The sequence below is a fragment of the Salmo salar genome, chromosome ssa25 (assembly GCF_905237065.1).
Source record: "Salmo salar chromosome ssa25, Ssal_v3.1, whole genome shotgun sequence".
Classification (NCBI taxonomy): Eukaryota; Metazoa; Chordata; class Actinopteri; order Salmoniformes; family Salmonidae; genus Salmo; species Salmo salar.
Window position 1 is genome coordinate 45,271,316 of NC_059466.1, and position 24,443 is coordinate 45,295,758.

The window sequence follows — 24,443 nt, forward strand, 5'->3', positions numbered from 1 at the left end:
GGTGGGGCTATGCCCATTCCATGCCCACCCATGGCTGTGCCCTTGCCCAGTTATGTGAAATCCATAGATCAGGTCCTACTGAATCTATTTCAATTGAATAATAATTGGAACTCTGTAACTTAGTAAAATCTTTGAAATTGTTGCATGTTGCGTTTATATTGTTGTTCAGTTTACATTGCATACATAATATGTATTCTGTCAAAGATCTGAGCCATCTTATTTTTTGCAGAGCATAAAAAAATGGCTCTGATTTAGTTCTAGTGTGTGTACGCAATTCATTATCAGCCTGCCTTATTATCAGCCTGCCTTACTCATTGTCAGCCTGTCTTACTCATTGTCAGCCTGCCTTATTAATTTGTCAGCCTGCCTTATTCATTATCAGCCTGCCTTACTCATTGTCAGCCTGCCTTACTCATTGTCAGCCTGCCTTACTCATTGTCAGCCTGCCTTACTCATTGTCAGCCTGCCTTATTCATTGTCAGCCTGCCTTACTCATTGTCAGCCTGTCTAACTCATTGTCAGCCTGCCTTATTAATTTGTCAGCCTGCCTTATTCATTATCAGCCTGCCTTACTCATTGTCAGCCTGCCTTACTCATTGTCAGCCTGCCTTACTCATTGTCAGCCTGCCTTACTCATTGTCAGCCTGCCTTACTCATTGTCAGCCTGCCTTATTCATTTGTCAGCCTGCCTTATTCATTGTCAGCCTGCCTTATTCATTTGTCAGCCTGCCTTACTCATTGTCAGCCTGCCTTACTCATTGTCAGCCTGCCTTACTCATTGTCAGCCTGCCTTACTCATTGTCAGCCTGCCTTATTCATTTGTCAGCCTGCCTTATTCATTGTCAGCCTGCCTTATTCATTTGTCAGCCTGCCTTACTCATTGTCAGCCTGCCTTACTCATTGTCAGCCTGCCTTACTCATTGTCAGCCTGCCTTATTCTACATATATGTCAGTTGTGGGTTTGAACCACCATAATATATATTTTCAACAGAGCACACAAAGTCTGAGTGTATTTGTCTATTGGTGTGTATCCTACAGCAAGGAGTTGCTGTTGTCCAGGCCCAGCCCAGCCATATCATCTATCAAGGTGAGGATGGGTGGCGGCGCTTGGCGTCTAAGTGGTATGCCATGTTGACATACCTGCCATAACCTTTGTAGGGTTGATTTTTGTCACGAATCATGTCTACTACCAAGCACAATGAAGGCAGAGGAACACGACAGTCGAGGTTAGGCATCATTTATTCCAAAATAGAAAAGCTCTAGGGCAAACAGACAGAGAAAAGTCAACAGTAGATTTTAAAAAACCAAAAAAAAACACAGCAGAGATGTGAGAGAGAGTGCAGCAGAGAACCACCTGACCCCGAGCCAGAAACACTCAGTGGGGATCTAAATCTCATGTCAGTTTTTCTGAATGACAGAAAATAGAAGCATAAGATTGGAAATATACAGTACATTGGTGCAGGTTTTCCCAACAATAAAAGGCCCTGAACTTTATGCAATAATATTAGAATAGAAGATGGAGCATTTGGAAAACATTCTTAAAAAGCTATCCCTAGATCAGCCACAGTACTCCAGTCCTTCTCAAACTGAGGACCGATGTGCTGCCTGAGGTCAGAGGATCCCAACTGCTCTCTGCCTCTAATGCAATATGTATATGTACATAAATAAAAGATTAAATGCATGCAACATAGCCATGTTTTTTTTAGACTGTGATTGCATTTGTGCTGTATCTCTGTGTTGTGGATCTGTATGCCTAAGTACCATAATAACTATTTCAGTTCATTGTGACCGTTGCAATAAGCATAGTATACTGAATTGTGCACTTGAAAGAGGGACATCGAACGGAACTATTATAAATGATTAAAAAAAAATGTTTTTTTTTTAAAACATGACACACTGGCAAAACTGGACTTGTTTGCAGAAAATGAGGGTACTGCAAATCAAGTATATGTTTCTGAATTTCTATCCCAACTGCAATTGTCAATGTAACATATTACTATGCCGTAGCTACGTCACTCTACTGTAGTTTAGCTTCCGTTGACTAATTTCCCTATAGGCATATACACTGCCCTATGTATTTATTTGGACAGTGACACTAAAATGTTTAATTTGGCTCTATCCTCCAGCATTTTGGGATTTGAGATCAAATGTTTATATGAGGTGACAGTACAGAAAGTCACCTTTTTTATTTGAGGGTATTTTCATACATATCTGTTTTACAGTTTAGAAATGAATGCACTTTATGTATCTACAGACGCACTAAGATCATGCTCCCAAAACATGCTAACTTCTCACCATTAGCAGTAACAGGTGGTTAGCATTTTTGGGTGGGATATGACATTTATGCCCTTAACTTTCCTCACTCATTTTTATTATTCACGATTAATTCATGATTATCCGTAATCATGGTAGCATCCACATTAACATAGCAGTGTGTATTTACAAAAAAAGTGACTCCAAAATGACAATACACTATTCACCTTTCATTTCTCTAGGTAGCCTAGTGGTCAGAGCATTGGACTAATAACCGAAAGGTTGCAAGATCGAATCCCCGAGCTGACAAGGTAAAAATCTGTCGTTCTGCCCCTGAACAAGGCAGTTAACCCACCGTTCCTAGGCTGTTATTGAAAATAAGAATTTGTTCTTAACTGACTTGCCTAGTTAAATAAAGGTAAAAAAAATGTAATTAAAATTAATTTCTATTGGGCACAATATAATCTGAAACACAAACAAAACAAACTGCAAATGCATCCAACAAGTTTCTAGAGTCACAAGAGTGATGTAATCATTGTGTGCAAGGAATATGGGACCAAATACCACAACATTTTTACAAACTGTTTGTCCAAATAGTTATTCAAATGGAGGGGACTAGATACATAAAGTGCATCAATTTCTGAACTGTAAAGGTCCCGTGTGGCTCAGTTGGTAGAACATGGTGTTTGCAACGCCAGGGTTGTGTGTTCGATTCCCACGGTGGACCAGTACGAAAAGAAAAAAAAAAATGTATGAAATGTACGCATTCACTACTGTAAGTTGCTCTGGATAAGAGCGTCTACTAAATGACTAAAATGTAAAAAAATGTAAAACAAATACGTATGAAAATTCCCTGAAATAAAAAGGTGACTTTCTGTACTGTCTCCTCATAAAACATTTGATCTCAAATCCCAAAATGCTGAAGTGCCAAAGTAAACGTTTTACTGTCCAAACAAAACGTAGGGGAGTGTAGCTTCTACTAGTCAGGCTTTCTGTGCTTTTCACTATAGTTATGTCTTTACAAAAAGAACATACCGGTAACTGCCAAAATAACGGAAACCCCGATTTAATAGGGTGTAGGGCCAGAAGGAGCCGTCAGAACAGCTTCAATGTGCCGTTAAATTGGTTCTACAGGTGTCTGGAACTCTACTGGAGGGATGCACCATTCTTCTATGAGACATTCCATCATTTAGTGTTCTATTGACGTGGTGGAAAACGCTGTTTCAGGCACCGCTCCACAATCTCCCATAAGTGTTCAATTTGGTAGAGATCTGGTAAATGACACACACACACACACACACACACACACACACACACACACACACACACACACACACACACACACACACACACACACACACACACACACACACACACACACACACACACACACACACACACACACACACACACACAATCCCTTCTAGCCATAATAAATCAGCAACTGGGCATTTTTAATACCTGACCCTAAGCATGATGGGATGTTAATGTGTTTATTAGACTCCTGAACCAGACCCTGTGTAGAACGCCCTGGTTTAAATATACTTTGTATCCCTCATTTACTTAAGTGTTTCCATTATTTTGGCAGTTAACTGTAAATAAGGCCTTTTTCGGATCGTGTTAAAAACCATTTGACATAATTTTTTTCTCATTTATCATCAATATTTAGAAAACTTAATTGGACCCTGGAAAACAGGGCCGCTAGCTTCAATAACAAAACGTTTGTACATAAACATTCCAAACAAAACAAGAGAACATCAAACAAACAAAAAACATACTTCTCATGTTTGTATATAAAAATAAGCCTCTTTACTTTACATTTTCCTAATGGGCTCTGCTGGACCTATAGGGTCTGCCTGTAAGCCAGTCCTAATCAGAGTGGGCACATGTAGTCAAACACAGGCATGCAAAGTGAACAAAACCCATTACAGATACAACTTGAAAGTGTTGGCATCCAAAAAGAGATGAAATGAAAAATAAGAAATCATTCAACATTTAGTAACGGAGATTCAGAGTGTGTTATTTAACACTTCATGATTTTTCTTTTGCTGCTTCCGTTCTCGGTCTTTTGGAACACACAATGATATTACACAGAAAATCACTGGCCTACACACACAGACGACGTAGTAAAAAACGCTTTCTGAAATCAAACTCCTCACAAACAAGACACTCCGTTCGTTAAAGGGACATCAGGAGTGATCCCGTATGTCCAGTGGTTGTGCTCTGTGTAAACCGATTGAGAGAGCGTATAATTGCATGTACCCGCATTTGTGTACTTGCGATGCAATACCGGTCTATCTACAGTACGTACATAATCTGAGCCATCCTATTTTTAGCAGAGCATCAAAAATGGCTCTGATTTGGTTCTAGTGTGTGTTGCAATTCATTATCAGCCCGCCTTATTCATTATCAGCCCGCCTTATTCATTATCAGCCCGCCTTATTCATTATCAGCCCGCCTTATTCATTATCAGCCCGCCTACATAATGTGTCAGTTGTGGAAGGTCTTAACCACCACATATGTGTATGTGATTATATATATATATATATATATATATATAACACACACACACATATATATACACACACACACACACACACATACATATTAAAACAAAGCACACAAAGTTTGTTTTTAAGTGTGTATGTGTGTGTGTACAGTACGTCTGTGTCCTACTGCAGCGAGTCGCTGTTGTCCAGGCCCAGCCCAGCCATGTCATCATCATCGTCCTCGTCCCCGCTGTCTCCTGATTCGTCCTCGCTGTGCCCGCCCATCATCACCTGCTGCACGGCTAGCGTGGCGCCGTCTGATGACAGGCTCCGGAGACCCTCCACGCTCATCATCACCGTGGTTCCTGGTGAACAGACGACCAGGAGAGGACACGTCAGTGACATCACACATAGCTCTCATGTTTTTCTCTAGTGTCTTATTCCCACACAAAGGGAGACCCATTGTAAAATAAGTCGCTTTAACAAGGGAGCCTTGAATTTGCCTTGTGACTGAATTCTCCTTGTGGCTATCATTTCCATTACAGTAAGCGCTTGCGCCTAGTTACCTTAAAAACAAGTATAGCCAACAGCTCCAGCAACTCTTGACACATAGCAGTGCTTATCCAATGAGCAGTGTAGCAAGTCAGTACTTACTCGACCTGGCCCGGGAACAAATATACACAGGCAGTTAGGAAAGCTAAGGCTAGCTTTTTCAAGCAGAAATTTGCATCCTGCAGCTCTAACTCCAAAAAGTCCTGGGACACTAAAGTCCTTTGAGAATAAGAGTACCTCCTCCCAGCTGCCCACTGCACTGAAGCTAGGAAACACTGTCACCACCAATAAATCCACGATAATCGAGAATATCAATAAGCATTTCTCTACAGCTGGCCATGCTGTCCACCTGGCTACCCCTACCCCGATCAACAGCTACGGACCCCCCGCAGCAACTCGCCCAAGCCTTCCCCATTTCTCCTTCACCCAAATCCAGATAGCTGATGTTCTGAAAGAGCTGAAAAATCTGGACCCCTACAAATCAGCCGGGCTAGACAATCTGGACACTCTAATTCTAAAAATATCTGCTGAAATTGTTGCAACCCCTATTACTAGCCTGTTCAACCTCTCTTTCATATCGTCTGAGATTCCCATAGATTGGAAAGCTTCCACGGTCATCCCCCTCTTCAAACGGGGAGACACTCTAGACCCAAACTGCTACAGACCTATATCTATCCTACACTGCCTTTCTAAGATCTTCGAAAGCCAAGTTAACAAACAGATTACCGACCATTTCGAATCCCACCGCACCTTCTCCGCTGTGCAATCTGGTTTCAGAGCTGGTCATGGGTGCACCTCAGCCACGCTCAAGGTCCTAAACGATATCATAACCGCCATCGATAAGAGACATTAGTGTGCAGCCGTATTCATCGACCTGGCTAAGGCTATCGACTCTGTCAATCACAACATTCAAACATTCAAATGATTGCCTCGCCTGGTTCACCAACTACCTCTCAGATAGAGTTCAGTGTGTCAAATCGGAGGGCCTGTTGTCCGGACCTCTGGCAGTCTCTATGGAGGTGCCACAGGGTTTAATTCTCGGGCCGACTCTCTTCTCTGTATACATCAATGATGTTGCTCTTGCTGCTGGTGATTCTCTGATCCACCTCTACGCAGACGACACCATTCTGTATACTTCTGGCCCTTCATTGGACACTGTTAACTAACCTCCAGATGAGCTTCAATGCCATACAACTCTCCTTCCGTGGCCTCCAACTGCTCTTAAATGCAAGTAAAACTAAATGCATGCTATTCAACCGTTCGCTGCCCACACCTGCCCGCCCGTCCAGCATCACTACTCTGGATGGTTCTAACTTAGAATATGTGGACAACTACAAATACCTAGGTGTCTGGTTAGACTGTAAACTCTCCTTCCAGACTCACATTAAACATCTCCAATCCAATCCAAAATTAAATCTAGAATCGGCTTCCTATTTCGCAACAAAGCATCCTTCACTCATGCTGCCAAACATACCCTCATAGAACTGACTATCCTACCGATCCTTGACTTCGGCGATGTCATTTACAAAATAGCCTCCAACACTCTACTCAAGAAATTGGATGCAGTCTATCCCAGTGCCATCCGTTTTGCCACCAAAGCCCCAAATACTACCCACCACTGCGACCTGTATGCTCTCGTTGGCTGGCCCTCTTCATATTCATCACCAAACCCACTGGCTTCAGGTCATCTACAAGTCTCTGATAGGTAAAGCCCCGCCTTATCTCAGCTCACTGGTCACCATAGCAGCACCCACCCGTAGCATGTCCTCCAGCAGGTATATCTCTCTGGTCACCCCCAAAGCCTATTCCTCCTTTAGCCGTCTCTCCTTCCAGTTCTCTGCTGCCAATGACTGGAACAAACTGCAAAAATCACTGAAGCTGGAGATTCATATCTCCTTCACTAGCTTTAAGCACCAGCTGTCAGAGCAGCTCACAGATCACTGCACCTGTACATAGCCCATCTGTAAATAGCCCATCCAAGTACCTCATCCCCATACTGTATTTATTTATTTATCTTGCTCCTTTGCACCCCAGTATCTCTACTTGCACATTCATCTTCTGCACATTCTACCATTCCAGTGTTTAATTTCTATATTGTAATTACTTCGCCACCATGGCCTATTTATTGCCTTACCTACCTTATCCTACCTCATTTGCACATGCTGTATATAGACTTTTTCTACTGTATTATTGATTGTATATTTGTTTATTCCATGTGTAACTCTGTGTTGTTGTATGTGTCGAACTGCTTTGCTTTATCTTGGCCAGGTCGCAGTCGCAAATGAGAACTTGTTCTCAACTAGCCTACCTGGTTAAATAAAGGTGAAATAAAAATTGTAAAAAAGTACCATCTGGCATCTGGACCTGTTGTTGGGTCATCCCCGTGGCGATGGAGTCAGGCCAGAAGCGCTGTAGAGGCCTGTTCGGAGGAGGTTTCTTCTTGGTTTTGGGTGTCTCCGAAGAGCTGGCGTCCAGCATGGGCTGCAGGATCCGCCTCCGCGCGTTTATGAACCTGAGAGAGAAGGAGGAAAGGTTGGACCAATCACGAGAGGGGAAACAAGGGGTTTAACCAATCACTAAACTTGACACATTATTGGATTGGTTCAAGCTAGGAGAGGTTGTTCTTTCTGGTATTTTATAGTCTTAGGTGATAGTTCATGGTAGTGTGGCATGGGTTCATGTAACTCACCAGTTGTTGACTTGGAGGAGGCTGAGGTTAGTTTGAGTAGCGATCTGCTTCTTCTCATCCTCCGTGGGGTAGGGGTGCTATAGAAATAAAACAAAAAGTCATGCTCTGCTAAATCCACCCAAAACCACTAATTCCTATCATTTACAGTGTTAAATAACAATATTAAGAACAATATTTTTTTGTGAACAAATGTTCCATTATGCCGTCATAATAAGGTTGGTAGCAACAGGGAAAAATATTTGTGGAAATCTGTTGCAGCTCAAATCCACAATGAAATGCTCTCTCTATGGGCTGGCTAGCTAGCTAGCTAGCTAGCTAGCTACACACAATAATACCAAAGAACATATCAGCATATAACGTTGCTCACAGGGTGGAGTCTGACATTTTCAAAGGCAGAAATACTTTTGAGGAGATGGGAAACGTTGCCCATGCTACGTCAATGGGATGCGTGTGCACTCTGGACCATTCTGGGACAAGGAGCAATCTCCTTCAAAGAGGGAATGGGAGTCTATTGGACGCTGGCTCTAAACCCCAATATTAGCACGAATTTCATCAACAAGAAGTACAACATTACAAATCTTTTCCGAGATAATTAACTTGCTATCTGTAGTATCGTGTAGCTTTGGAATCGTAACATTACGTACTTTCGAGGAAAATAGGCACGTTTTTCGACATACACTGACTGAGAAGGAATTGTGTGACGATTAGCTTGGCAACCGCGTGACGCAGCATGACAACGTGAACGCAATTGGGTGGGGCATTATTCGTTCCTTCATTCATTGGATTACTATCTCTTTTCTATAATATCTCTGGCAACTGCACCATGCAATGCACCCTGGACTGAAGAGGCAGACAAAGGAGAAATGTGCTTAAATTACACATTTCTCGAGGTAGGAGTATTGCAAAAATACGATCATAGGCTCATACGAGAGAAGACACCCTCCCGAGTTATGACATCGGCCAGTATTGAAATCTGACATGTATGATAGACATTTTCACCATCTAAAAGTCGTATTCCAGTGTAGTGAGAGAGACTTTATCACAATACTACGTCATACTGGCTGGGTTTCTGCCCGCTTAAAAACGCCAACAACTCAAGCTACAAATGAAAACATGAAATGACCCAGGGAACAGATAAATCTCTGAGTGATGTTCTACAAAAACAATTTAACATTCAAAATGGGTGAACCTTTCCTTTAAGTAGTTAGTGTTTTTATCTTGCACTGCAATCCAATCAAATCCCAGAATCATTCCAGGTTGTAACCCATAGTTGGCCTGTGTTCTACTCACCCCGATGTGCTGGAAGAGCCAGGAGCGCATGACGTTGGTGGCTTGTTTGGGAAGGACGCCACGCTTGTTCTTGGGTGAGCTGTCGTCGTGGTTGAAGAAACTCAGGTCCTGGTTGAGCTGTAGCTGGAGCTGAAGAGAGTTACAGTTAGGTTTCTATATTCTTTCACATTTACGCAGCGTGGTGGGGGGGCTGTTCAGCGGGGCAGCGTGGTGGGGGGCTGTTCAGCGGGGCAGCGTGGGGGGCTGTTCAGCGGGGCAGCGTGGGGGGGCTGTTCAGCGGGGCAGCGTGGTGGGGGGCTGTTCAGAGGGGCAGCGTGGGGGGGCTGTTCAGCGGGGCAGCGTGGGCAGGGGGCTGTTCAGAGGGGCAGCGTGGGCAGGGGGCTGTTCAGCGGGGCAGCGTGGTGGGGGGCTGTTCAGAGGGGCAGCGTGGTGGGGGGGCTGTTCAGAGGGGCAGCGTGGGGGGTGCTGTTCAGAGGGGCAGCGTGGGCAGGGGGCTGTTCAGCGGGGCAGCGTGGTGGGGGGCTGTTCAGAGGGGCAGCGTGGTGGGGGGGGCTGTTCAGCGGGGCAGCGTGGGGGGGGCTGTTCAGCGGGGCAGCGTGGGGGGGGCTGTTCAGAGGGGCAGCGTGGTGGGGGGGCTGTTCAGCGGGGCAGCGTGGGGGGGGCTGTTCAGCGGGGCAGCGTGGGGGGGGCTGTTCAGCGGGCAGTAAATGTCAGCCTCCAGATGTGTTTGTGTGTCTTACCTGTGTGTTCTGGATGCGTATGGTCTGGGGCGAGAGGGTCTGTGACACCACCTGGCCCTGTGAGTTGACTACTGTGACTGGTTGGTAGACTGTGCCACCTGGAGGAAACACAAGGATCCAACAATGCTTTCAGAGGAGTCCTTATTTATTTTCATAAACTGCTGGTACAGAAACAGACAGCTGTACGCTAAGGGCCGGTTTCCGCCACACAGATTAAGCCTCGCTCGTCCTGGACTCTCCATTGAAATATAATCCAGAACTAAACTTAATCTGTGATCGGGAAACCGCCCCTATGATTCCTATTGAGGTGAGGGCGGTGGGGGTTTGGTGTCTGAGGCTCTACCTGTGGTTGTTGTATGCCAGGGTGACATACCTGCTATAACCTGTGTGGGGTTGACTGTTGTCACGGTTACGTTGCCTTGCTGCAGGGCCGATGCTGGCACCACAATCCCCTGGGGACTGAGGGTTCCTGTGAAAGAGCTGGACGTCTGCACGACACACACACGCACGCACGCACGCACGCACGCACGCACGCACGCACGCACGCACGCACGCACGCACGCACGCACGCACACACGCACACACACACACACACACACACACACACACACACACACACACACACACACACACACACACACACACACACACACACACACACACACAGGTTAAACGGAGTCTTCATGGGTCAATAGTCTGTGTATATAGCATCATGTGTGTATATAATAGGCAAGGTGTGATCTATGTTTTACGGATTCAGTGTGTGTACAGCAGTATACAAGGGTGTGCGTACAGCAGTATACAAGGGTGTGCGTACAGCAGTATACAAGGGTGTGCGTACTGCAGTATACAAGGGTGTGTGTATAGCAGTATACAAGGGTGTGCGTACTGCAGTATACAAGGGTGTGCGTACTGCAGTATACAAGGGTGTGCGTACTGCAGTATACAAGGGTGTGCGTACAGCAGTATACAAGGGTGTGCGTACAGCAGTATACAAGGGTGTGCGTACTGCAGTATACAAGAGTGTGCGTACAGCAGTATACAAGGGTGTGCGTACAGCAGTATACAAGGGTGTGTGTATAGCAGTATACAAGGGTGTGTGTATAGCAGTATACAAGGGTGTGTGTATAGCAGTATACAAGGGTGTGTGTATAGCAGTATACAAGGGTGTGTGTATAGCAGTATACAAGGGTGTGTGTATAGCAGTATACAAGGGTGTGTGTATAGCAGTATACAAGGGTGTGTGTATAGCAGTATATAAGGGTGTGTGTATAGCAGTATACAAGGGTGTGTGTATAGCAGTATACAAGGGTGTGTGTATAGCAGTATATAATGGGTGTGTGTATAGCAGTACACAAGGGTGTGTGTATAGCAGTATATAATGGTGTGGGTATAGCAGTATATAATGGGTGTGTGTATTGCAGTATATAATGGTGTGTGTATAGCAGTATATAATGGTGTGTGTATAGCAGTATATAATGGGTGTGTGTATTGCAGTATATAATGGTGTGTGTATAGCAGTATATAATGGTGTGTGTATAGCAGTATATAATGGTGTGTGTATAGCAGTATATAATGGTGTGTGTATAGCAGTATATAATGGTGTGTGTATAGCAGTATATAATGGTGTGGGTATAGCAGTATATAATGGTGTGTGTATAGCAGTATATAATGGTGTGTGTATAGCAGTATATAATGGTGTGTGTATAGCAGTATATAATGGTGTGGGTATAGCAGTATATAATGGTGTGGGTATAGCAGTATATAATGGGTGTGTATGACGGCAGCAAAATATATCTGTACGGCAGGGTGTGTGTACCTGGATCTTGGTGGGGGAGAAACCCTGTCCAGATGAGTAGGGGCTGCCAGGTTCTCCACTCAGCAGCGTCTCGCTGTTCATCTTGGTCTTGAGGCAGGAGATGTAGCGGCTGCAAAAGTCCTTACACAGGTCGCTGACCTTCTCCAGCTCCAGCAGGTGGATCCGCAGCACCTGGATAGCCTTCACCATCTAGGGGTCAAAGGTCAGGTCAGGGAGAGTAGTTATGAGAGGCCAGGACGTTTGCATTGAAAATGGCATGTGCATAGTAGTCTGTTATAGTAAATACACAATTTATTCCACTGGTAGATACTTTAGTATAAGGCTGTTGTAATGTTTATGTGTGGACAACTGGCTTCATCAAACTATTAAGAGTCAAACAGCGCCAATGAAACAGTAGCTCACTTTCCATGTGTCATTTGCATAAATGTATGAATAGTGTCACTAGAGGTCATTGTGATGGAAAATAATTCAACGAATATTAACAGCAAATGAGGGAGGTCACCAGATTGTCGAGATCAGGGTCCTCACTGAAGAAGGCTTTGCCCTCTTTCTCCTGGCTGCGGACAAAGTTCTCAATGTCCACGTCGAAGCTGGCTGACGTGACACAGTCTGAGCCCTGTGTAGACTGCTCACATTTCTCAAAGAGCAGGGCCAGGAGAGGGAACAAGGGATGCCTGCAACAACACACACAGACACACGAAGAGACATCACTAAATTACCATAATTTACTTTGTTACACGTGGTAGTGTTTACTCCATAATTTCATTAGTAGGGCACATAAGCCCCGACAACATCTAAGACTGACAGCAGCAGCATTTCCTTTTTGAAAGTAATTGAGGTGGGGGTTGACCAAAGCTTTGTCAGGGGGCCAACAGAGTCAGGGGGTGTACCGGTATATGGAAGCCTTATCTACATCCATGGGGGTCTGGGGCTCAGTGGGGGCTGGACTGGAGGCTGCATCCAAACCCTCCTCACCGTCCGCCTGCTCCACCCCCTGCATCTGGAGAGAAACGGGAGCGAGGGAGATCAGATGAAAGCAGAGTGAGGAGCAATAGTAGTGGTTAGGTAACGCTCAGAACCCTGCCTCAACGACTACTAAACAAGCCATGAGAAGATTGGTCTTGTTGGCATTGGTAATAGGTTGGAGGACTGTTTTCTCAGTACACAATGGAAGGAAATAGCCTAGCTAAATGATTCTCAAATGGGTGAATGATACAGAGGTTGTCAGTCTCTCTTTGGACAGGAGTAGAATAGAATGATGAGTCGTGGCATATCATGTTTATTACCGATAGCTACACAAAGCTTGTCTTTGAGCGAATGAATTCAGACACATTCACTGATTGGAAGCCAACGTGCTCCTCCTCTCATGCTTTCACATATTTTCACATTGCCTACCAGCAGTTCTTCCAAGAACATAAATCCCATCTCCAGCCATGTGATTGAACCAACAATGGCTTTGATTGAGAGCAAATGTGCTAAAAAAATAGTTGTTTGCTAGAGCAGGAAAACCTCAAGTTAGTCACATTGATATGTCCTCACCATTTTCTTAAATCAAAATAAAATCTTATTGGTCACGGCAGGGTAGCCTACTGGTTAGAGCGTTGGACTAGCAATCAAAAGGTTGCAAATTCAAATCCCAGAGCTGACCAGGTACAAATCTGTCGTTCTGCCCCTGAACAAGGCAGTTAACCCACTGTTCCTAGGCCGTCATTGAAAATAAGAATTTGTTCTTAACTGACCTGCCTAGTTAAATAAAGATAAAAATAAATAAACATGCGCCGAATACAACAGGTGTAGACTTTACTGTGAAATGGTGAATACAACAGGTACAACCTTATCCTTATAACAATACAACCTTATAGTTAAGAAAATATTTTATAAATAAACTCATGTAAAATAATTTTTAAAATAAAGTAACAATAACGAGGCTATATACAGTGGGTACCGGTACAGAGTCAGTGTGCGGGGGTACAGGTTAGAGGTAATTTGTACATGTACTGTAGGTAGAGGTGAAGTGACTATGCATAGATGATAAACAGCGAGTAGCAGCAGTGTAAAAACAAAGGGGGGGAGGGGTCCAGGTGGCCATTTGATTAATTGTTCAGCAGCCTTATGGCTTTGGGTTGAAGCTGCTCATACGTAGTTTTGGCAATACATTCTAAATACATAGTAATAACTCATTTAAGGAATTACAACACACCCCAAAACATTCTGCAGGTAAAAATGACAGTAGTTCTACTTTTTTTTTTTTTTTTACATTGATGGATAAAAAATATTTCAAAACTTCAAATAAGCAACTCAAGAACATGAAATCTTCCCTTACACCCATGCTCGTGGTTTAAGTAGGCCACAAAGCTGAGCCTCAGACTAAATTTGTCCTTCTGACCCACCTGCTGCTCTCCCTCCGGGTACTTGTCTATGGAATCCGACTGGGCAGCCATCATGTTGGCGGACCTAGAAAGACACATAGGTCCACACACTGTTGAGAATTAAAAAAGGCTATTATAGTATAAATTACTCTTCGTGATAAATGGACATTAGAAAACAGTACAAGTTACAAAAACTGACATTTGTATTTGGTAAACAATATTGACTAATACTGCACTATGGAGAAGGGTTGAGGTAAATTGCTAAACTACAGTGAAAATCTATTGAATTGTTTTTCCCTCTTTGAAAGACCAAGTGCCATAAATATTTGATCCATATTGTAGTCTAAACCATAGAAATAAGAATGTTTTTAACGGCCTAAACACGATTACATTCCACTTTTATACTTGATTAATTTCCATGTCTATGAATAGAGCATGGCAATGCTGGATTGCTCTGACAGAGATTATCTACTCCCTGTAGAGCAATAACATACACGATCATGCAGCTACCTATTTGACTGTAAAGTCTTCGTCCAACGACAATGAAACATGTATGTATATTTACATATTAAAGGCTTAGGAAACAAAGGCTATAAGGGGAACAAAATGTGTGAAGTTTGATACGCTTGCATTCAAAATGTACTGCTTTGTGCACGTCTTGACTTATTAATCGATGAGCATCATACATGTCTTATCATGAAACCAGGTTAATGATCCTAACTGATGGCACACACCCACCACGTTAAACCGACTTGCTTTTATCGCTGCCATTCTCGAGGCAACAAAGCCAACTAGCTTCTTGACGGTTAGCAATAGCAAGCAATTATTGGATTAGCTTTGAATCATATGAAGGAAAGCTGTCGAGTGAGACAATTCAGTAAAGTAAAAATTCAGTTTCAGAGAACTTTAAAACGATATTTATTGCGATGTTTACTTGTTCAGACAAGGTCGCTAAACAAAATAGCTAACGTTAGCTAGTTTATTTACGAAAGCAACTATCTAGCTAGTTAGCTTATTAGCTAATAAATTGCGAATTTTCTTTTGCCCACAAAATTACGCGATAACAGCGTCAAATGTGTACTAAATGTAATATGCATCAACTCCCTTCATGGCCGCAACACCAGCTGAAGAGTCCTTGTTTTAAACGTTAGTTTGCAATAGTGAAGTTAGCAGAAGCGCCATATTTACAGCGGCGGATTAGCTACCGCTTTCACACTGCGCGAAAACACAGTAAAGTGACATAAAATACTGCTGGATTAAAGTGTAAATAAACGCGTATTTCATCCAATATCCATTGACATTGTATTAAAGTATTATTACTATTCGTAAATTAATTTATAAATATTAGTTTCTAATTTTAGTTCTAAAATCTTGCCCACAACAATCAATCAATCAAGCAAGGAACAGCTGCCTATCCCTCCCCTGTGCCAGTCGCGATTCAACTGGAAGGGGTAAACTGGCTGGGGCCTTGCTTCTAGCTGTCGCCCTTGCTTTTTCAGAATCCTTCTTTCCCACCCTTCCTCGGGTAATTTCCATCTTCCTTGGCTCCGGATATCTATTCACTGCTACATGAACTCCACTGGCCTCCCATTCCCTCCCCCCCCCCCCGAGCTTTTGCCCTAGGCATTATTCTGTGCGGCCCAGATTGTTTGATTGATAGGGAACGGAAAAAGAAGAATTTGAGTGACAGCTTACCTGAGTGCCAATCTTCGTCACACTGACAAGTGGCTGCAGCAATCGGGATCCGCAGTTGTCGTGCTGCGTCATCGCGCATGGTCACGCAGGATATTTGTCTCATGAATATTTATACGGGGGGGGGAGATGTGACGTCTGGTGTGCCTTGTTCTCGCCCCAAATCTAGGCATATTTTTGTTTTATTTAACTAGGCAAGTCAGTTAACAAATTCTTATTTACAATGACTGCCTACCCCCCCCATATCTTGCTGGCGGAATGCCTGGCAAAATCTAAACCACTGCTACTCTTTAATCTAGGTCAATGCAAAATGAAAAGCCTGTTATAACAATGAAATTAATGTAATTAACTTGACATTGTGACTTTTACAAGGAGCCTTATCCTCCTCCCACATTAGTGGGTAATGTATTATTACAGACAAAGAAGATCCTTTCTCAGATGTGCAGTGTTGTGATTGTACTGCTGTGATAATTAGGTCAACAGGATGTGTACTGAACGATCAGACACAGAGTCAAAGTCGGGAGTCATTAAAATAGAACGTAGATACAAAATATTTGCATATACAGCACTATTCAAATGACCCGAGGCAGAACCTGGCAAAGAATCAATGTTAGATATTTTCCCCTTATTATAAAAACAAGAGAAAAACCTCAACGCCTCAGATCCCTTTTGTGTAGTTTAATATAATAGATTTCTTATAAACAGAATTACAAGCACATCTTAGGGATCATAAAGTACAAGGCAAAATCACTATTATTCAACAACAAAAAAAGACATGGGGTGGTCAGCGGTATCAGGGACATGCTGTCTGGAGACATGGGGCCTGGGTTCCTGGCTGTCTCAGTGCCTGGGGGAGGGTCTACCGGAGGAGGGCTGGGGCAGACGGTACTTGGCCATCTCCAGGTCCAGGTCTGCGAAGGTGTAATGGTTGTAGTTGTGGTGCTGGAGGTTCTTGTAAGTGCTGTTGTCGAAAGGCTCGGGGGCTGGCTCTGGAGGTGCAGCTGCCGCCTCTGAAGGGGGTAGAACACAGAGACGGGTATAAGACACAGCACAGGCATAAGGGTATTGGGTACCCTGATTGACTTGGAGTTTGGTTAAATAAAACCAGAACCCAAAAGGTAGAAATAGGCGGTTTGCGAATTGGCGAGTTCCATTTGGTTTTAGAGTGCTATTCGGAACCCCGTCAAATAGAAAATGTTTTAAAAGTATAAATCACTAGCCACAAAAAGTGATGCCCATACATGACACAGCATTTACTTATTTAAAAAAATGTCTTTTAAAAAAAGGTACACATTTAAATATTCATGGTCGTGGCTCAGTTGGTAGAGCATGGTGTTTGCAATGCCAGCATGGTGTGTGTGCAACGCCAGGGTTGTGGGTTCGATTCCCACGGGGGGCCAGTACAAAAAAAATGCATGAAATGAAATGTATGCATTCACGACTGTACGTCGCTCTGGATAAGAGCGTCTGCTAAATGACTAAAATGTAAATGTATTCACCCATTTGACAAAAGTAATTTATGGTGGGGCATTTCCTACAGCATTAAGGATATACCCCAACTATAGAGCCTGGAGACAGGCTGATGTGAATGGCCTTAGCATCTATTGTCTACAGCACAACCTTCTGGGAAGGAAGGGGAGAATGAGGATAGCAAAAGGGCACTAACAGCCAATTAGAAAATTAACTTTGGCAGAAGCTTGAATGAGACATTGTCAATTGGGCAGCATGTAAAAATAGATGTATTATCCTTGAAGTACGATTATTCTTGACCATATCAAATAAGGTTTTATACACTGGTTGTCATGTTTTGTTGTTCAAAATACCAAATTGGACAATACCCAGACCATTATTCAAATACTACTGCAATATTGTAAGCTGACCTGTTTGGGGGCAACTCGCCTATTTGAAATGGCAGGCTTAAAAAGAGGGTTAACAGGTCCAAATCCAATCACACTGAAATAAGTTAGGTGACGGTCATACGCAAAATGACACCTTCCACCTCATGTGCATATACAGACATTTTCATGAATTGATAGCGTGCATATCCACACAAGTCCAGAGTAAGAGAGAAAGTGGGAGAAAGAAGTGAAAGGAGACCAATGAGTGATCACTCCCAGCTTCGGTTCTTCAAGATGGAGTCATGGGTGGGAGGCTGGTTCACTGTAACGTTACCATTAGCATGTACAGTACACCTTAGCATGTACTGTACACCTTAGCATGTACTGTACACCTTAGCATTAGCATGTACAGTACACCTTAGAGTGTACTGTACACCTTAGCATTTAGCATGTACAGTACACCTTAGCATGTACTGTACACCTTGGCATACAACCCAGAAACCGAATACACACGTGTCAATGGACATTAGAGAATATTATATACCAAATACAGTAAATAAAAACAACACCCTGGGAGTAGAGATGGATAAAGAAAGAAAGAAAGAAAGAAAGAAAGAAAGAAAGAAAGAAAGAAAGAAAGAAAGAAAGAAAGAAAGAAAGAAAGAAAGAAAGAAAGAAAGAAAGAAAGGTGAGACATATGGACAGAGAGCAGGAGTGCTCCATCTTGGCGTCATAAGAGTGCGTCATAAGAGTGAGGGGAGGAAACAGGGCAGGATTAGTTTAGGTTTTTGTTTTGTGTGAAGATTCCAACATGAGCCAGTCAAATACCATGCATCGCAGTGACCTCCAAACATTCACAGTATGAACCTCTCGAGGCACAGTGCAGGCAAGGTATTAAAAAGGCAAAGCTTTTGTAAATAAAATAAAATATGCAAATACAGACCCAAAGTCCCAACTAGGAACCCTCAGTATAACAAGAGAGTTAAATTGCAAGGCAAGCAGACAGGGCTAAGGTGAAAAAGCATACAATTCAAACATGCGTCTCGCACTTGGCTGAAGTAGCTAAAGTATCACGGTGTGTGAAATGAGTATACTTTCACTTAAGAATTTTGCATTATGAACGGCAATAAAGCTAGCTACAGCCAATTAAATGCGCTTTACAATGTATTAACATTTAACCCTACGTGTTATGAAGGACATTGTAAATAAATATGGCCATCTGTGGTTGGAAAAGTCCACAGAGGAGAGAAAGAGTAGGATTTAGACGAGGTGTTGTGTATACCCTCTGATGTCTCATTCGGTTCTGCCTCAGCCAGGGCCTCTGCAATCAGCTCCTCTCCTGCGACTACAGCCACTACAGAAGCGTTGTCTATCAGCTCCTCTCCTGCAGCTTCAGCCACTACAGGGGCGATGTCTACCAGCACCTCTGCTGCGGCTTCAGCTGGGGCAGCTTTAGCAACAGCCGGTGCATCTTCCGCTGTAGGTTCAACAGGGGTTTCAGCAGCAATTTCTACAGGGGCAGCTTCAGATGCTTCTTCTGCCGCTTCCGGTACAACTTTTGGAGTGACTTCTAGTGTAGCTGTGACTTCTGGAGGCGTCACTTCAACCTCTGGAGCAGCTTCTGCAAAAATCTCTTTGGGTACACTAGCGATCTCAGGGGCAGAGTCTACTAGCTCCTCAAAACTTGGAGCAGGGGCACTTTCAGGGCCAACCTCCAGGGTAGCTTTTGCAGTGGCTGCTTCCAGGACAGAGGTGGGGTCAACCAGCTCAGCACTTGCAGCTTCTGGAGCGGCCGCTTGAACTTCTTTGGTGACTTCTGGTGCGGCGTCGGCTACAACTTCTGGTGCGGCGTCGGCTACAACTTCTGGTGCGGCGTCGGCTACAACTTCTGGTGCGGCGTCGGCTACAACTTCTGGTGCGGCGTCGGCTACAACTTCTGGTGCTTCTTCCTTGACAGTTTCAGGAACGGCGTTCAGAGTCGCTGCAGGTGTAGCTTCTTGCACAGCTTTAGCAGTGGCCACAAGGATGGCATCAGACGGCACTGCCACCTCAGCGTCGCTGGCCAAAGCCACTACTTCCTTTTCTGCGTTTTTCTTTTTTTCTGCTAGGATTCCTGGTTTTGCCTTTGATTTCAATTCGGGCATCTCATCATCAGAGTCGGTGTCAGAGTCGGAGGAGTCAGAATCACTAGATGAGGATTCAACGGCTGGGGCTCCAGGTTCAGTGGAGGCTGCAGCATCAACAACAGGTGGATCGGCAGAGGCTGAAACTGGAATGTCTTCTGGCGCGGGAGCTTCATCACTTGCAGCAACGACAGAATCAGCAACTGGGGGAGCGGCATCCGTGACTTCAGTGGCGGCGTCGATTACAGGTTGAGCAGAATCGACGATGGGAGCAGCAATGTCAGCGACTGGAGCAGGTTCGGCGACAGCCTCCGCAACTGAAGGAGCCTCTGCCGCGACTGCTTCAACTGGGGCGGCTTCACTGGCAACAGCCTCAGCAACTGGAGCAGCCTCTGCAACAGCGTCAGCGACTACTGCGGCCTTGGCAACTGGTGTAGTGGATTCTACAACTGGTGTTTCTGGTGCTGCAGCCTCCTCTGTGACAAGGGATGTGATCTCTGCAACACTCTCAGAAGCAGGGGCAGACTTAGCCACCTCTATGACTGGAGCGGCCACATCTACAGCAGGACTAGCGGTTTCTTCAGCCACAGCAGTTTCAGCAGGCATAGTGTCAGCATGGCTTGCAGAAGTGGAAAAGGTAGCTGGTTCTGCAGCTGCGGCTACTATTGTTTCAGCAGTGACGGGGCTAGCCACTGATTCAATTTCACCTAGAGCCTGTGCTGGGGAAAGTCCTGAGGATGAAAGCTTAACGGGGAAGGCAACCGTGGTGTTGTAGGCTTGTGGTGCAGCCCTCTCTTCTGAGGCCTCTAGGGATGAGGAAATGGTAAATGGAACAGGTTACACAAAACAAATGTAATAGTATATAGCCTAATCAGCATGTTCCTCATAACCAGGAGGCTTGTCACCAAATAAAACCACCTATGCCAAACAACACAGAAAACTCCTGACACCAAAGCTACTGTGGAACTAATATTTAACCGTTGTAATTTTACCTTCTCTAGATTCTTATGATAAATCCCTGTTAGGGATTTTAGGGATGTTAACAGTTCAAAAAAATTATTATAATAATAATTAATGAAAAAATGCATTTAAATAAATAAAAAAATTGGTTAGCTGCTAAAAAATACATTTTGACCGGTTAATGCTTATCGGTCTATAGGTTAATTTTCATAATTTGGTGGGATGAAATTGGTGCGCATGTATTTTCCTTAGTCGTCACTCATTTTATTTAGTTTGAGGAGCATAATAGCCTACCAGACAGCATAATAGCCTGTCAGACAGCACCAGAGTAGCTCCTCACTGGAGTGAAACATGCTTTTGTAAGCCCAATCATTGCGCAACAAATAACATTTCTAAATGCAATCGCGTGTTAAAAACTTTGATGGACACGATTTTTTTTTTTTAAAGGCTGTATTTTTATTTGTCAATCTCAACTCGTAACTAAAGTGCGCGTCCCATTTGCCATTAGAGTGCATAGGCTATAGTCAACGGTAGGCATGCTATCTGCGTATCACCCACCACTTTGCAATGTGAGCTTGAGGCAGGAATTGTCTGAAAGCTTTACTTCAAATAATGAGTTATGTCTTACCTTGGAAAAGTAGCCTTGAGAAAATCCATCCATAGAAACTATTTTATAAAGACTTCCTGATGCCATTAACCAGCATTTCTCTCCCGATCTGGTTTTCATATGCACTTTCTTCAGTTGTCCAGAAGCCGAAAGGCACAATCCTAATCATATTAGCAACCCATCCTAGTTGTTGTTATAGATTCCCCCTCTTTCTAAGTTTCTAACGGAGAAGTTAATCTCTGTCACAACTACTCGCATTAGGTTTAGAATGGAGTTTTCCAGCAAATTGTATTTTGGCAAATGTTTGAAAATGACTTTTCATTAGCTGCTTCATTACAGGAGCTGCATGTTCAATACTAGGCTATAGCTTTTTGACTGTTAGGCTTGCTATTGTTGCATGTTTCCAATTAAGCTCTTAACGAAAAATGTCTGGTCCTTGTATGCATACATAGTATCAGAGAAGAGACAATGCGAGAGCTTTAACTCTAGCCCAAAACAAGCCCAATGCGTTTCTATGTCACCTGCCTTCCAGCCTCGGGACGACTACCATTGTTAGGGCGGAGAAATATGCATCTGGTCATTATATAGAGATATCTTATAGTATTTTCTGTTGGTCACATTTTACTGTTTGGGAAAAAATGTGACTTTTTGTTAACCAGTTAATTCATCCTTAATCCCAGTTCCAGTGCAATCAAGCAAATGTTTAAAAAGAGAAGTACAATTGGCTTTAGGAAATGGTTATGGTTTATCTGTAAGATTCCGGGATGTGGTTGTATTGGCACATCAGGGAGATACTCCAAGTGTGGGCTATACCTGAGAGAGAAATGGCGTTACTGTTACCTAGGGGAGAATAAAAAGGACCTAGAATAAAACATATTAACGTAAATGAAGAGGGAAAAAAAGTATAAATAGCTGCACTCTTACTTGTAGCCGTTGCCTTTTTAACATCTTTCTTTGGCTCCCCAGCCTTGGTGCAGAATGCCGCGGCAGAGGAGCTCCTCAAAAGGCCCCAGCTCTCTTTCTGGAGAACCTAAACAGAAATAAATACATACCATTGTTTTATATTGTAAATTCAGCATTCATTAGCTTAGCCCTGTGTTCCAGTCTGTTTATGCCCTCTTGCCAGCTCCTTCTGGAATTGTCTGCCAAACGTTTCAAGTTTGACAATGGGACCAGGCGAAGCACATTTTGACTTAACGTAAGTTATTCAATGTGTTAGGTAGGTACTTACGTAACCTAAATATCTAGCTTAATTCTGATTAATGAGCACGTATTTTTACTATCCATTATGAATGTCATCAGCACAATTTGTGACTAAATAAAACGGCAGAGATGAAGCATAGTCTTAAAACATGAGATGTGGAGGCTGGTAAATACAGCTAGCAGTGTTGCTCCTCCGGTCAGAAGGACGCTAGCTAATATTAAAAGGAAACGGTTACGATACGTTGACTACTGTACAAACCAATCATCTAACGAAGATATTATTTGTAAAATAATCGAAATGACAACTGAACAAAAACATGTTTAGACAATAAACAACGAATAGTACCTTGAGAGACCCCAGTCGTCCTAGCCGAAGTAAGGAGGCCGCCATTTTGGTGCTCCGTCTTGTATTTTCCGTGGGGAAACACAATAATTATATTGCTCCGTGACCTTCTCCCCAGGTACGCGCATTTGGGCGGAAGTGTCTGGGAACGACATTATTTCCTCTTTGACAGGGTGATTAAAAAGAGCATTTACCACTTCAGTGGATTTTACAAGGTCATAAAAAGAGCTTTTATCACCTCAGTGGATTTTAAAAATAGTTTAATTTGTTCTATAGTAAAAAGTATATACTCCATATGTTTATTCTCATAATAGAAAGGTAGTTAACAATTTAGAATTCTGATATCTTTTTTTTGAGAACAAGTTCTCATTTACAACTGCGACCTGGCCAAGATAAAGCAAAGCAGTGCGACACAACAACAACACAGAGTTACACATGGAATAAACAAGCGTACAGGCAATAACATAATAGAACAAAAAAAAATATATATATACAGTGTGTGCAAATGAAGTAAGATTAGGGAGTAAGGCAATAAATAGGCCATAGTGGCGAAGTAATTACAATTTATCAATTAAACACTGGAGTGATAGATGTGCAGAAGATGAATGTGCAAGTAGAGATACTGGGGTGCAAAGGAGCAAGTTAAATAAATAAATACAGTATGGGGATGAGGTAGATTTGATGGTCTATTTACAGATGAGCTATGTACAGGTGCAGTGATCTGTGAGCTGCTCTGACAGCTGGTGCTTAAAGCTAGTGAGGGAGGTAAGAGCTTCAGAGATTTTTGCAGTTCGAGTCATTGGCAGCAGAGAACTGGAAGGAGAGGTGGCCAAAGGAAAAATTGGCTTTGGGGGTGACCAGTGAGATATACCTGCTGGAGCGCGTGCTACGGGTGGGTGCTGCTATGGTGACCAGTGAGCTGAGATAAGGCGGGGCTTTACCTAGCAGAGACTTGTAGATGACCTGGAGCCAGTGGGTTTGGCTGACGAGTATGAAGCGAGGGCCAGCCAACGAGAGCATACAGGTCGCAGTGGTGGGTAGTATATGGGGCTTTGGTGACAAAACGGATGGCACTGTGATAGACTGCATCCAATTTGTTGAGTAGAGTGTTGGAGGCTATTTTGTAAATGACATCGCCGAAGTCGAGGATCGGTAGGATGGTCAGTTTTACAAGGGTATGTTTGGCAGCATAAGTGAAGGATGCTTTGTTGTTAATTTAGGATTAAATGTGAGTCTGGAAGGAGAGTTTACAGTCTAACCAGACACCTAGGTATTTGTAGTTGTCCACATATTCTAGGTCAGAACCGTCCAGAGTAGTGATGCTGGACGGGCGGGCAGGTGTGGGCAGCGAACGGTTGAATAGCATGCATTTAGTTTTACTTGCATTTAAGAGCAGTTGGAGGCCACGGAAGGAGAGTTGTATGGTATTGATGCTCGTCTGGAGGTTAGTTAACAGAGTGTCCAAAGAAGGGTCAG

At 43.5% G+C, this 24,443-nt stretch overlaps 2 protein-coding genes across 6 annotated transcripts; both read right to left on the reverse strand.

Moving 5' to 3' along the window:
• Nucleotides 1-1,221: 1,221 nt before the first annotated feature.
• pknox1.1 (pbx/knotted 1 homeobox 1.1) lies at nt 1,222-15,973 on the reverse strand. 5 transcript variants are annotated; one of them, XM_014174564.2, is made up of 11 exons: nt 15,897-15,973; nt 14,223-14,286; nt 12,723-12,832; nt 12,335-12,506; nt 11,833-12,021; nt 10,357-10,501; nt 10,014-10,111; nt 9,274-9,402; nt 7,984-8,060; nt 7,643-7,806; nt 1,222-5,107 (listed from the first exon to the last, which is right to left on the reverse strand). In XM_014174564.2, exons 2-11 carry the CDS (start codon nt 14,274-14,276, stop codon nt 4,926-4,928), a joined length of 1,320 nt encoding a protein of 439 aa, XP_014030039.1. In that variant the 5' UTR covers nt 14,277-14,286; nt 15,897-15,973; the 3' UTR covers nt 1,222-4,925. The 5 variants fall into 5 exon arrangements, with proteins under 5 accessions (XP_014030039.1, XP_014030038.1, XP_045563332.1 ...); XM_014174563.2 differs by having other exon boundaries at nt 14,223-14,311; nt 15,897-15,970; XM_045707376.1 differs by lacking the exon at nt 15,897-15,973 and adding an exon at nt 5,309-5,401 and having other exon boundaries at nt 14,223-15,798.
• Nucleotides 15,974-16,556: 583 nt separating this feature from the next.
• Nucleotides 16,557-23,104, reverse strand: LOC106586849 (calphotin). The gene is made up of 4 exons (XM_014174568.2): nt 22,971-23,104; nt 22,346-22,451; nt 19,014-20,660; nt 16,557-16,903 (listed from the first exon to the last, which is right to left on the reverse strand). The coding sequence occupies exons 1-4, from the start codon at nt 23,013-23,015 to the stop codon at nt 16,734-16,736; spliced, it is 1,968 nt and encodes a 655-aa protein (XP_014030043.1). The 5' UTR covers nt 23,016-23,104; the 3' UTR covers nt 16,557-16,733.
• Nucleotides 23,105-24,443: the final 1,339 nt, after the last annotated feature.

Coding starts and splice junctions, on each gene's coding strand:
- pknox1.1 (XM_014174563.2), bottom strand. CDS start 14,300: ATGTGTCTTTCTAGGTCCGCCAACATGATGGCTGCCCAGTCGGATTCC. Junction 12,022..12,334: donor ACCCTGATCTCGACAATCTG/GTGACCTCCCTC, acceptor TTTGACCCCTAG/ATGGTGAAGGCTATCCAGGT. Junction 8,061..9,273: donor GGCTCTTCCAGCACATCGGG/GTGAGTAGAACA, acceptor TTATTTCTATAG/CACCCCTACCCCACGGAGGA.
- LOC106586849 (XM_014174568.2), bottom strand. CDS start 23,015: ATGGCGGCCTCCTTACTTCGGCTAGGACGACTGGGGTCTCTCAAG. Junction 22,452..22,970: donor GACGACTGGGGTCTCTCAAG/GTACTATTCGTT, acceptor ATTTCTGTTTAG/GTTCTCCAGAAAGAGAGCTG. Junction 16,904..19,013: donor ACCGAATGAGACATCAGAGG/GTATACACAACA, acceptor TACCCCCTTCAG/AGGCGGCAGCTGCACCTCCA.